At 41.8% G+C, this 14,543-nt stretch overlaps 1 protein-coding gene across 2 annotated transcripts; it reads right to left on the bottom strand.

Annotated features, from left to right (window-relative positions):
• Positions 1-37: 37 nt before the first annotated feature.
• On the bottom strand, positions 38-8,843 carry LOC115166331 (uncharacterized). Of its 2 annotated transcripts, XM_029720242.1 has the most exons (8): positions 8,731-8,843; positions 8,217-8,495; positions 7,668-7,751; positions 7,327-7,424; positions 5,206-5,414; positions 3,602-3,663; positions 2,634-2,759; positions 38-765 (listed from the first exon to the last, which is right to left on the bottom strand). In XM_029720242.1, the coding sequence occupies exons 2-8, from the start codon at positions 8,250-8,252 to the stop codon at positions 580-582; spliced, it is 801 nt and encodes a 266-aa protein (XP_029576102.1). In that variant the 5' UTR covers positions 8,253-8,495; positions 8,731-8,843; the 3' UTR covers positions 38-579. The 2 variants fall into 2 exon arrangements, with proteins under 2 accessions (XP_029576102.1, XP_029576103.1); XM_029720243.1 differs by lacking the exon at positions 7,668-7,751 and having other exon boundaries at positions 8,217-8,841.
• Positions 8,844-14,543: the final 5,700 nt, after the last annotated feature.

Raw genomic sequence — 14,543 nt, forward strand, 5'->3', positions numbered from 1 at the left:
AGTACTATACATTACAAGACTGAATCAAACACCCAAATCATTTTTAAGAGCAGATTTATTTTATTGCAGTGAAAACATCCAAAAGTTGTGTGTAAATAGATTCTTCCTCTGTATTAGATATAATCATCCTTGTATATCAACATAGTATAGCTCATTTATGTACAATTATCATGTCATTTATTTGTTTTATTTTTCAATATGTCACAGGGCTTAGAATTCATTAACTGTACTTCAGTAGGAAGCACAAGGGCAATAGCTATATCTTCCATCACATTGTCAAGAGCAATATTGAAAGTTGACAACACATCATAAATTATTGAGTTTCAGTAGCAGTCACGATCACTGGTCAAGACAGAGCTTCCAGAAGGCTGAGCACCAGGAGTGACTTTGGCCTGACTGACCAAGGACACTAGGACAGGCCAGCTCATGAGTCATGACATAGACTAGTGCTATTCAACATTGGCAATGTCACATACATACCCAATCAGCACGTATACAATATTGAGTTTCATTTTTGAGCTTTGTGATTTGGTATACAAGCACACCACTTACACAGGTTAAGACAAAGGGGAGTGTGTGTCACTGTGGCGATGGTTCCCTGGTGTCATACTCCTCTATGAACTCTTGCATGGCCTCTACACAGCGCAGGCCGATCTCCCCGAGGTTCTCCTTCAGAGACGGCTGGATTGGCCGCTCCAGAGACGGGTCCTTGGCTATCAGCATCTTCACCACCACGCCAAACGTGTCACAGTCCTGACGGTACACCTGCATAAAAACACAGACAGTCAGCATTTTCACCACCACACTTAACTGTGCATCACAGTCATGAAACACATACTGTACACACTAAATCTATCTAATAAACCACATCATCTTCTAATCTAAACTATATCTTCTAAACCCAACCAAACGGTGGCACAGTCCTAACTGTACACCAGCGTGACATAAAACACACATACACACACACACACATAAACATATTTTCATGGCACGTGAGAGGTTGTTTTGTATTGTGGCTCCTGTTCCAGTGAGGAGCTTAGCACAGATGGTCTAAAGAAACTCAGCTCACACTATTACCAGAAGTATTCAGACACAGGAGAGGAGCAGGCAAACAAGAGACTGGAGAGGGGGAAACAGGAGTGAGGGAGAGATAGAGAAAGGGGGGGGTGAAGAGAGGATAATCACTAGAGATAGAGGATGGATAGAGCGGATGTGAAGAGAGGATGGAGAGAGGGTGAAAGAGAGAGGTTAGAAAGCAAGAGTGGGAAAGAGGGAGAGAGAGTTCTGGGAGAGATGCTTGGGCAAGAGGTCTCATCATGTGTATGCCGTTACCACAAAGTGGATTAATAGTCCAAGATAGCAGCACTCACGCACAGACAGCTGTGTATGTTGGTTGGTTCTTCGATCCTTTTGGGGACATTTCCCACATCTCATAAGGACAAAGGCTATTTTAATGTCAATTAGGGTTGGTTGGTGCCTGCGTGAATGCGCAGACTAGCGTTTAGAGCATTGGGCCAGTAACCGAAAGGTGGCTAGTTCGAATCCCCGAACCGATAACGGGAAAAATCTATCATTCTGCCCTTTAGCAAAGCAATTAATCCCCCACAACAACTAAAATGTTCTATTTATTGTGTATGTATCTTTGGAGGACGAGTATATCAGCTACCTGTTGCCAGACTCTCTCACAGAGCCCACCTTCTCCAGTTACCATGGAGACGTGAAGAGTGAGAGTGAACTTCTCATCAGTCGAGTGGATGGAGAGACAACACCCAACACACACCTCCCACTGACAACGCTTCATGTGATGTTCTGTCACATTAACTGTGACGTATCCATTACAGCGCGTGTTTAAAAACCTATTGAAAGACAACTGAACTACACCCATGTGATGACTGATGTATGATGAAAAACCCTGGACAAACAACCTGACAATAACAGGAGCTCCATCTTAAGCGTAATTCAGAGTCCACAGAGGCAGAGACGTGATAGTCCGAGGTCCCATTGTAACATAGCTGCTCTGAGAACACCATCCGCACAGCCCAAATACCTCCTCACAATTCCCATCCAAAGTGGCTCTTTGTACGCCACCCATTTCAATGTGTTGACAGCTGGAGAAATTGCTTGAGCCACACAGAAAATTCAAAAAGTATGATACGGTCCAATATTCTAGAACACTGCTGTGTGTACGAGTACACATTTTGGACTCTGATAGGCGCTTAAGAGTGATTGGAGGTAAACAACCCAGGGATGTACAACATCACCATGTATTGGCTCTGATGATGACTGATTACCTATTTAACTGATTCAGCTACTAAAAGGAAGATAAAATGATGATAAATTTGAGGCAGCTTCAGCTGGCCATTTCTCAATTAGTTTTGGTACCGCAGTGATCAAATCTCCCTGTCCTCTCCACAACCCCCTCTCTCTTTCTCTCCCTCCTCATCCCACCGGCTCATAATCCTACCCCCTCTTATCTCTCTCTCCTCTATGCTATCTCTCTAACGCTCTCAATCTCTGTTTTTGGTGTTTACACTGCTGTAAATTCTTTACCTCTCCCCTCACCTGCTGCTGGCAATGTTGTACATCCCCTCTCTTTCTCGATCTGTTTCACTGTAATATGAATGGTACTATACCTGCTCTATTTCTCTCCTCTTCTGTTGGATGGCTCTGTTTCGTGCTGTGGCCCTGCTTATGGTGGAGGGGAGCTCTCTATCCCTCTCGCTTTCTTTGCTGTGGGATCTCTCCTTCTCTTGAGCCACCTACAGAAACACAGGGGTGAGAGACAGTTATAAGCACAATTATAAGTATTCCTTAAGACCTTAACAGACAGTCAGTACTCTGACAGCACGTGGCTAGTCTGCCTGTGTTTGCCTTTCAGAGCCCACCTGACTGTTGTTGAGTTCCTTAAAACTGCATCTCTCTCTCTCTCTCATTAAGGTTAGCAGGCAGCCAGACTATTTGAATAATGAGCATGTTTAAACTGAAGACAACCACGACCTTGTGCTCCGCTCCTCTCCAAGTCAGACCACCCAATTACTCCAACTTTTTCATTCTTTATGCTGCATCTGTGCTGTCCTTCCAATTCCTATCACACCAAGGGGCGTGGAGGACACACACACACATACATACACACGCACGTTAATAATCTTCCCGAGCAGTCTAGCCAAGATTGCTCAAATGTTTGAGGGTTCTTTTCATTCTGTGATTTGAAGGACTGTGAAAGACTGTGTGTGTACTAAATATTTTTGATGGCGAACATCATGGGAGAAGAGATGCACTCAGGTTTCTATTCAACATGAGGAAATGTGTTGCAATGCATACCTCCCAGTGTGGTGCATCTCACTTCTGAGAAATTGAAGCAGCAGTCAAGCAGGGAGGGATCATTTGTGTGAAGCTACATTAGTGGCTAAAAGTGATTTATGATGAAAGAGGCCTGCATGTTGTACTTTTTGGAAGATGAAGGGAATGATTAGAGTTTTTCTGCCACCACCATACACTACGGGAGTAGGACAACAGATACAGTATGTGTGGCCTACTGTGTACAGCGCAGTCTCCCCCTATCCCAGAAGAGGCAGAGAGGAGTGGTGGAATGTGGACTTACTATGAACGACACAGGCTGCTTCTCCTTCTCTCTGCTGGGGCCTGCAGAAGACCTGAGAGCACCTGCAACATAACACAGACAAACCACGTCTTCACACAACAATTCAACACAACACACTCTACCAGCTCGGGAACAGATGGGGGATAAGTTAGAGCTAAACTACAGCAGCTGAAATCTGTGATAAACTCTAATATCTTTGATTGGCACATGTGGTATCTCTAAATTAACTGTCTCTGATTGATGCTGGGACTCCTCAATCTACCCAGTGTCCTCTTCAACTATCATCACATTGGTGTCTCTAGCTGCTGGTACAATTCAGGCCTAAGCTTCCCCATCTCCATCTCTCTGCTGTCAGCAGGAGAGTTATTGTCTACAGGCAGAGCGCAGGGGCTAAAATGAATGTTTCTTTAAGCACAATCCATTGGGTGTGATTGGAGAAAGCTGCCTAGCAACGTTTGACTGCAGTGTGCCTATGTGAGGCGATAGCTTTGTTACGGCTCATTATATACAGCTGGCTGTCTGCCCGGTACCTCACTCCCGCTTTCTCCTCATTTTCTTTTGCTTTCTCGCTCTCTTTCTGTAACACACTATAGAGATGAGTCACCATAATAGCATCTCTCTCAGGCACATAGAGCAACCTGTTCCTCACACAATCTCTCTCTCACACACTTCCACAGCACTGCAGTCTACGCAGAGACTTAGCAGCTGAATTAAATAGGAGAAAACACCACTGTGGCTGAGAATAGCAATACAGCTCATATTATCAACACCAAAAAGATTAAAGATGTATGGTTTCTACTGCAGGTAACAAGACAAAGGTCTTCTTTAGGCAATGCAAAGTTATTCAAGAAAAGACTTTCAAACATGATAGAGAATGGGGCTAAACCATAAGTGCTAATTGTTGACTTGCAAGCACATCGACTGAGGTCTTACAAAACTCCTCATGATAATAACGTGACGAGGAGAAATTTGATGATCAGAAACATGTAGGAATATACAGTAGCTAAATACAAATGGTTAATAGTGACCAAATCAAATGTTATTGGTCACATGCTCCGAATACAACAGGTGTAGACTTTACTGTGAAATGCTTACTTACAGTACGAGTCCATTCGCAACAATGCAGAGTTAAAAAGTAAGAAAAATATTTGCACAAAACAAGTAAACAAAACAGTAACACAAAAAAATGGCATGTGTGAGTAGAGTCTAGAGTCCAGTTATTTATCCACTGATTCAAAATGCAAAGACAGCACCTATAATTTGATGAATGTCTACCAATGCTGTGTGCAGCCAGCATTATGTAACATTGTCATGTTGTTGCTTGGTGAATATCAACCACCAGGAATGCTGATGAGCAAAACACATTCCAAATGTAGCCTATATGTCAGAATGCAAATATTATTCCGAGTTGACATGGCCACTGCTTGCTCACACTGCTCTCTAGTGTTCACAAGAGGAAAGTGATATAGGTATAAGTATGTATTGCCTGTACTTTAAACTGCCAAGATATTTGGATCATGGCACAGATGGTAGAGCTCTTACCCTGTAGCCACCGAGTCATTTGGTCTAACCCTCCCTAAACCGCTACATGAGTATAAACCTACTGCTGTGTTCTTCAGGTGTCGAGGCCCTGGCGGGACCACTCCTGTCCATGTTCCTCTGGTCGTTGTACTGGTTGTTAGGGCACGGGGAGCCTTGTGGTGGGCCGGACTGGTCCCTCCAGTTGAACCGTGGACGAGGGGTGAAAGGGTGGTACCTTTGGAACCCAAAACTGAAGCGGGGCTTCCGGAATGAATGATCGTCCCTTATGAATCTATACAGTAAGGAAAACAGTAGAAAACATATTTACACTACCGTTCAAAAGTTTGGGGTCACTTAGAAATGTCCTTGTTTTTGAAAGAAAAGCAAAACATTTTGTCCATTAAAATAACATCAAATTGATCAGAAATACAGTGTAGACATTGTTAATGTTTTAAATGACTATTGTAGCTGGAAACGGCAGATTTTTTTATGGAATATCTACATAGGCGTACAGAGGCCCATTATCAGCAACCATCCCTCCTGTGTTCCAATGGCACGTTGTGTTAGCTAATCCAAGTTTATCATTTTAAAAGGCTAATTGATCATTAGAAAACCCTTTTGAAATTATGCTAGCACAGCTGAAAACTGTTGTTCTGATTAAAGAAGCAATACAACTGGCCTTCTTTAGACTAGTTGAGTATCTGGAGCATCAGCATTTGTGGGTTTGATTATAGGCTCAAAATGGCCAGAAACAAAGACCTTTCTTCTGAAACTCGTCAGTCTATTCTTGTTCTGAGAAATGAACGTGATTCCATGCAAGAAATTTCCAAGAAACTGAAGATCTCGTACAACACTGTGTACTACTCCCTTCACAGAACAGCGCAAACTGGCTCTAACCAGAATAGAAAGAGGAGTGGGAGGCCCCGGTGCACAACTGAGCAGTGGGAAACAGGCACCTCACAAGTCCTCAACTGGCAGCTTAATTAAATGGTACACGTAAAACACCAGTCTCAACGTCAACAGTGAAGAGGCGACTCCGGGATGCTGGCCTTCTAGGCAGAGTTGCAAAGAAAAAGCCATATCTCAGACTGGCCAATAAAAAGAAAAGATTAAGATGGGCAAAAGAACACAGACACTGGACAAAGGAAGATTGGAAAAAAGTGTTATGGACAGATTAATCTAAGTTTGCGGTGTTCGGATCACAAAGAAGAACATTCGTGAGACGCAGAAAAAATGAAAATATGCTGGAGGAGTGCTTGACGCCATCTGTCAGTAATGGTGGAGGCAATGTGTAGGTCTGGGGGTGCTTTGGTGGTGGTAAAGTGGGAGATTTGTACAGGGTAAAAGGGATCTTGAAGAAGGAACAGCGCTTAATTGGAGCAAATTTCCTCCTACAACAGGACAATGACCCAAAGCACAGCTCCAAACTATCAAAATTATTTTTAATTTTATCTTTATTTAACTAGGCAAGTCAGTTAAGAACAAATTCTTATTTACAATGACAGCCTAGGCACAGTGGGTTAACTGCCTTGTTCAGGGGCAGGTCAACAGTATTTTACCTTGTCAGCTCAAGGATTTGATGTAGCAACCTTTCGGTTACTGGCCCAACGCTCTAACCACCTGCCGCCCCAAACCTGCTGCCCCAAACTATGCAACAACTATTTAGGGAAGAAGCAGTCAGCTGGTATTCTGTCTATAATGGAGTGGCCAGCACAGTCACCGGATCTCAACCCTATTGAGCTGTTGTGGGAGCAGCTTGACCGTATGGTACGTAAGAAGTTCCCATCAAGCCAATCCAATTTGTGGGAGGTGCTTCAGGAAGCATGGAGTGAAATCTCTTCAGATTACCTCAACAAATTGACAACTAGAATGCCAAAGGTCTGCAAGGCTGTAATTGCTGCAAATGGAGGATTCTTTGACAAAAGCAAAGTTTGAAGGACACAATTATCATTTCAATTAAAAATGATTATTTATAACCTTGTCAACATCTTGACTATATTTCCTATTCATTTTGCAACACATTTCATGCATGTTATCATGTAAAACAAGGACATTTCTAAGTGACCCAAAACTTTTACACGGTAGTGTATATGGATGAGTGAGTGAATAGGACGAAAGTGGGTGAAGATAAGGAAATGTTGAAATGATCAAGAGCAAACCCTTGAACATTTACAAGGTTGCTCTGAAATGCCCTCTAATCTTACCGCGGTCTGTAGAATCTTCCTCCAAATCTCGGTCTAAATGATCCAGTTATTCTGGGTCTAGGTGGACTTCTCATTCTTCTGAAAGGTTGTTTCTCCTCCTGAAAATGTCACATAGTAAGCTAATTACTGTTCCCGATGAGAAATTATTTTCACAGTGCTCTAGCCTTTTTGACGGATCTTTATGCAGTAAACGCAATACAATGAATGACAGAAGAGTTGGCAAAAGCCCATACCGATCTGGGACTGTCTGGGACCATGCTAAGGCGGGCATTACACACAATCACTCAAACATAACTACAGTTAAATTGATTGAATGACTGATTGGTTTATATAACTGATACCTCAGTGTTACGTTTGATAGGTACGTCACTGGGCCTCTTGTCACGTGACTCTTCACTGCGTTCTTTGTGTGGTATGGTGGAGCTCTTGAAAGTGAAAGTACAATCATATGAATTATATGGGGGGGGGGTGTTGAACTTTATTCTTGGGTTTTTAGCTGATGTGTAACTAATGCATTTGTTTCTGGGATGGGACTGCCAGTACAAACCGAATGTGCAATGTTTACTTGTGCTAGAATGACCACAATTATTTAATAATATTCTTGCAACAATAATTTAGCCGATCCACAAAAACAATGCATGTTTGTTTCCGTTGTGAACAGGATATTGCATTGGCTGGACAATAATCCCTTCACAATGAAACAATCAGCAAGTGGAGTTTTGGGTAGGGATTACAGAATTAGGGAACACTTCACTTCTTGTGTAAAACACTTGGTTAACAAAATAAACTAACTGACCGTTTGACAGATGTTTCCTTCAATGAGACAAACCAGAGTAGGCTTTGGATGATTACCCAGGTCAGTAAGACATAATAACAGCGGGTTTATTTACCTTGCCCTGCGAAGATTCCTGCTGCCGTGGATCCATTTCTTTTGTTTACAGGAGCCAGTTTAATTTTTGGTCTCTGACTGTTGTCACCAGCTGCGCACGTCTGATCTTTAAGTTTCGTATTGTATTGCTCTATGACATTCGTTTAATTGTCATCTCACAGGATTCCTTCCGAGACAGCTTCATTTTAGTTTCGATTTCTATGCGAACAATGCAGAAGGTGTAGCCTAGTGGTCTCTTGTGGACATTCAACTTCTCGTTTTAAAAGGCTGTGGAGGTAAGCTTTCAAGAGACAACACACAAATTAGTGGATAAAATTAGCTGACTAAACTCAACTACATTTCTGATAACCTGATGAACCGTTGGTCGGAAAACTTCTTCGTTCAACATAAACTATGTGCAAATGAGCCTGTCCTATCACCAGGTTTCCTTAAAAATGAATTTGCAAAACCAATAAACAAATGAATGCCGATAAAGAAGGCTTGTTCAGCCATATTGTGCTACTCGGAGTTGTCACCTGTGATTTGCGTTCCTGTCAAACCTGCGACTTTCACAGCAAACGCTGTCGGATTATTGCCACAAGATGGCGGGCTGAGATAACATTTTGACTTCTCAACTACTTGTTTGATTATAGAGTGGATCACAGAGCTGGATCCACGGCTAATCTTTGTCATAATACCCATAAAACCTAGCGGTCAAACGGGAAATGGTTCCAATCGTTTTTCCACCATACATTTTTCCCATAGGGGATTTATGAAACACTTCAAATAAGGGTTTAGGCTGGTGTGCTGTTTTGATAACTGTGTAAATCTCTCCAGGTAAGACAAGGTGAATTTTATCAATATATTCAAATGAGAAATGATTTGTTTTGTGGGCGCTCCTCGTTACTTCTCAAATTTGTATGAAACCAAGAGAGAGAGAAACCCATCGCTGTATTTGCGTTTCATGACGATTGAGCTCATCCAAAACTTGTGGCTAGCTTGAGTCCATTTGATGACAGTGGTGAGTGGGAATGACAAGTCAATGGCTGACAGCGCATCATCTGCTGCTGAACGACAGTGGAGAGATCTTCAAGTAAACTGAGAAAAAAAGATCTGGTAAACTGTGAAGCACAAGGGGATCCCAAACTGAGCAGAGTGCGCTGCTAAGCAGAGAGTGCACTTAACATTGAGCGCAGTTGGCCAAATCAATTCCAGTAATCAATTATATAATTATACATTTACTCTGACACGTTGCGACCCAGCATTAACAAGTGGGTCGCGATCCATACTTTAAGAAAGGATGATCTAAATCGAGGCAAAGGTAAGAATATCTGGATTAACTATCTAACGTTAGCTAAATATAGTAATGAACAAATTGGCTACATTTCTTTAAATTCACAATTCTGTGAACTGTCTTGTGCAAGTTTTAAATTGATACAATACCTACCTGTTAGTAAAGGTGTCAGCTAGAGATGATGTGCAGGAGCTTGCAGGGATTTGTAGTTTTTCTTGATGTCTACTTTAATGCTAATTAGCATTTTCGAATCTAAGAGTAAATAGAGCTGAATATATTGATAAAAGTCACCTTGGTTATCGAAACGTCACACCCTTATTTTAAGTGTTTCTAAAATCCCCTATGGGAAAAATGAATGGTGGAAAAATGTCCATACTGGAACCATTTCCCTGTTTGACCACACATTTTTATGGGTATTATGACACATCTACTGTGGGGCTCCATAGCATCTGTGACAGCATGAGGCTATCTCCATTTTAAAATAGTCCTTGGCAGATTGCTTCCTACTCAGGAATTCCCACCCAGTTTACTACTGTAAAAAATAGTGGAAGCCCTCAATGGCCATGTTAAACTTTTATCAATATATTCACCTGTATTTACCCCCCAAAAGTGAAACGCAAATTAGCTGATAATGTGGCCATCATAAAGAACTACAAATGCCATGATGATCTAGACCAGGGGTTGGTGAGCCCTCTTATCTATCCACCATCTGGACCCACATGGTGAAACAAATGATTTGCGATGCATTCGGAAAGTATTCAGAGCCCTTGACTTTTTCCACATTTTGTTACATTGCAGCCTTTTTCTAAAATTGATTAAATAGTTTTTTCCCCTCATCAATCTACATGCATTTTATATATATATATAAACAGAAATATCACATTTACATAAGTATTCAGATCCTTTACTCAGTATTTTGTTGAAGCAGTTTTGGCAGCGATTGCACTCTTGAGTATTCTTGGGTATGATGCTACAAGCTTGGCACAACTGTATTTGGGGAGTTTCTCCCATTCTTCTCTGCAGATCCTCTCAAGCTCTGTCAGGTTGGATGGGGAGTGTCGCTGCACAGTTTTTTCCAGGTCTCCCCAGAGGTGTTATTTAAACTTTATTTAACTAGGCAAGTCCGTTATGAACAAATTCTTATTTTCAATGACGGCCTACCAAAAGGCAAAAGGTCTCCTGCGGGGGAATGGGATTAAAAATATAGCACAAAACACACATCACGACAAGAGAGACAACACAACACTACATAAAGATAGACCTAAGACAACAACAACATGGTAGAAACACAACATGGTAGCAGCACAAAACATGCTACAAACATTATTGGGCTCAGACAACAGCACAAAGGTTAGATTGGATTCAAGTCTCAGGCTGGGCCACTCAAGGACATTCAGAGACGTTGTCTTTGCTGTGTGCTTATGGTTGTTTTCCTATTGGAAGGTGAACCTTCACCCCAGTCTGAGGTCCTGTGTGCTCTGGGGCAGGTTTTCATTAAGGATCTGTCTGTACTTTTCTCCGTTCATCTTTACCTCGATCCTGACAAATCTCCCAGTCCTTGCCGCTGAAAAACATCCCCACAGCATGAATTTGCCACCACCATGCTTCACCGAAGGGATGGTGCCAGGTTTTCTCCAGACGTGACTCTTGGCATTCAGGCCAAAGAGTTCAATCTTGGTTTCATCAGACCAGAGAATCTTGTTTCTCATGGTCTGAGACTCTTTTGGTGCCTTTTGGCTAACTCCAAGCGGGCTGTCATGGGCCTTTTACTGAGGAGTGGCTTCCGTCTGGCCACTCTACCATAAAGGCCTGATTGGTGGAGTGTGGAGAGATGGTTGTCCTTTTGGAAGGTTCTCCCATCTACACAGAAGTACTCTGGAGCTCTGTCAGAGTGACCATCGGTTTCTTGGTCACCTCCCTGACCAAATTCCTTCTCCACTGATTGCTCAGTTTGGCTGGGTGGTCAGCTCTAGGAAGAGTCTTGATGGTTCCAAACTTCTTCTATGTAAAAATGGAGGCCACTGTGTTCTTGGACCTTCAATGCTGCAGATTTGTTTTTGTCCCCTCCCCAGACACAATCCTGTCTCGGAGCTCTACGGGCAATTCCTTTGACCTCATGGCTTGGTTTTTGCTCTGACATGCACTGTCAACTTTGGGACCTTTATATAGACAGGTGTGTGCCTTTCCAAATCATGTCCAATCAATTGAATTTACCACAGGTGGACTCCAATTAAGTTGTAGAAACATCTCAAGGATGATCAATGGAAACAGGATGCACCTGAGCTCAGTTTCGATTCTCATAGCAAAGTTTCTGAAATTCTTATGTAAATAAGGTATTTCTGTTTTTCATTTTTAATGCATTTGCAAAAAGAAATTACAACCTGTTTTCCATTTGTCAATATGGGGTATTGTGTCTCAGGTCAGGCAGTTTCTGTACCCTCAAAAACACCTTTTAAGCCCGAGTCCACCTTTTGTCCCAACATCCAGAATGCCACACTAAATACATTTGCCAAGAAGGTGAATTTTGATGTGGAGAATCTGTTTTAAGGGTCAAATTGACTCTAACCAAACGCAACGTAATCTTTCTAAGACAGAGAGGGATGCAGTTCAATCATTGTTCAAAAATGTATGGATTGTGGTTTAAAAAGCAGACAGTAGTGTGGAGTAAGGACAAATATGTGACAGAAGCTTAGCATCAATTAGACAATGATGAATTCTACCAATCTCTTACCTTCAACCCTACAGAGGACCTAAAAACTGAATTGAACTGGATCCTCACAGAAGCTAAGGAGAATGGCTACATTTCAGACAAGGAGTTAAAATTTATTTTCAATGGCAGTCCGCGTATGGCTTCTTTTTGCCTTCTTCCAAAAGTCCACAAGAATCTTGAAAACCCCCTAGGCAGACCAGTCATTAGTGGTAATGAAAGTCTGACAGAACCCATCTCTAAGTACATTTAATAAAGTAATCAGCCTTTTCTGACATCACTCCCAGCCTATCTTCAAGATACCACAGATGTGTTGAACAAAATTAAGGAATTGAACAATATAGGGACAGCTTCCTTCTTAGTCACCATGGATGTGGAGTCTCTGTAAACCACCATTGAACATGAACAAGGATTGGCAGCTATGCACCATTTCTTGAGTACCCGGCCTGAGACTGAGATGCCTCCCACAGAATTCACTGTCTCACTGACTGAATGGACTCTTAATCATAACATCTTTATCTTTCAGGACTGTATTTTTAAACAAGTCAAAGGACGTGCCATGTGAGCTTGCTGCAGCCCTTCCTATACTGGTTTGTACTTGGGTAAATGGGAAAATGACTTCATTTTGGATCCTTCTAATAACCAGTTCTTTGACCGGATTATATGGTGGGGACGCTATATTGATGATGTTTGCCTGTTCTGGTCCGGCTTAGGAGATAAACTTATTTCCTTCCACCAATACCTTAACAGTATTAACCCTAACATCAAACTAACTATGGAGTACAGCAAGGATAACACACATTTTTTGGACCTTGACATCAGTAAAAATGTCAAAGGTTGTTTGCAGACTCACATTAAGCATCTTCAATCCAAAATTAAATCTAGAATCGGCTTCCTATTTCGCAACAAAGCATCTTCACTCATGCTGCCAAACATACCCTCGTAAAACTGACTATCCTACCAATCCTTGACTTTCGCGATGTCATTTACAAAATAGCCTCCAACACTCTACTCAGCAAATTGGATGTAGTCTATCACAGTGCCATCCGTTTTGTCACCAAGCCCCATATACTACAAACCACTGCGACCTGTATGCTCTTGTTGGCTGGCCCTCGCATCATATTCGTCGCTAAACCCACTGGCTCCAGGTCATCTATAAGTCTTTGCTAGGTAAAGCCCCACCTTATCTCAGCTCACTGGTCACCATAGCAGCACCCACCCATAGCATGTGCTCCAGCAGGTATATTTCACTGGGTCACCCTCAAAGCCAACTCCTCGTTTGGTCGCCTTTCCTTCCTGTTCTCTGCTGCCAATGACTGGAACGAACTGCAAAAATCACAGAATCTGGAGACTTATATCTCCCTCACTAACTTTAAGCATCAGCTGTCAGAGCAGCTTACCGATCATTGCACCTGTACATAGCCCATCTGTAAATAGCCCACCCAATACCTCATCCCCATATTGTTATTTATTTTTTGCTCCTTTGCACCCCAGTATCTCTACTTGCACATTCATCTTTTGCACATCTATCACTCCAGTGTTAACTTGGGGCTATGTGGGACGTTAGCGTGCCACCCGTGGCGCACCCTATCAACAGCAGGTGCATTTCAAGAGCAGCAAATTTGAAACCAAATAAATGTCAAAATTCAAATTTCTCAAACATACAACTAACTTACAGCCTTTGAAAGATAAACATCTTCTTAATCTAACCACGTTTACCGATTTCAAAAAGGTTTTACGGGGAAAGCATAAAGTTAGGTTATGTTAGGAGAGTACATTGACAATAGCTGTGTGTAGTGTATTGTCGATTCAAAGACAGGCGTCACCAAAACCATAAAATCAGCTAAAATTATGCACTAACCTTTTACAATCTCCATCAGATGACACTCCTAGGACATTATGTTAGACAATGCATGCATTTTTAGTTCTATCAAGTTCATATTTATATCTAAAAACAGCGTTTTACTATGGCGTTGATGTTCAGGAAATCGTTTCCCTCCAATACCGGCAGTCAAGTCATGACAACAAAATAATTAATTAATATTAGAAAACATTGGTAAAATATTATATTGTCATTCAAAGAATTATAGATTTACATCTCTTGAACGCAATGGACTTGCCAGATTTAAAATTAACCTTACTGGGAAATCACACTTTGCAATAATCTGAGCACTGCGCCAGAAAAATACGCATTGCGATACAGACTAACCGCCATGTTGGAGAGATCTAAAATCGAAAATACTATGTAAATAATCCATTACCTTTGATTCTCTTCATCAGATGTCACTTCCAAAGAATCCCAGGTCCATAACGAATGTAGTTTTGTTCAAAAAAGCTCATCATTTATG

Source organism: Salmo trutta, chromosome 28, assembly GCF_901001165.1.
Source record: "Salmo trutta chromosome 28, fSalTru1.1, whole genome shotgun sequence".
Lineage (NCBI taxonomy): Eukaryota > Metazoa > Chordata > Actinopteri > Salmoniformes > Salmonidae > Salmo > Salmo trutta.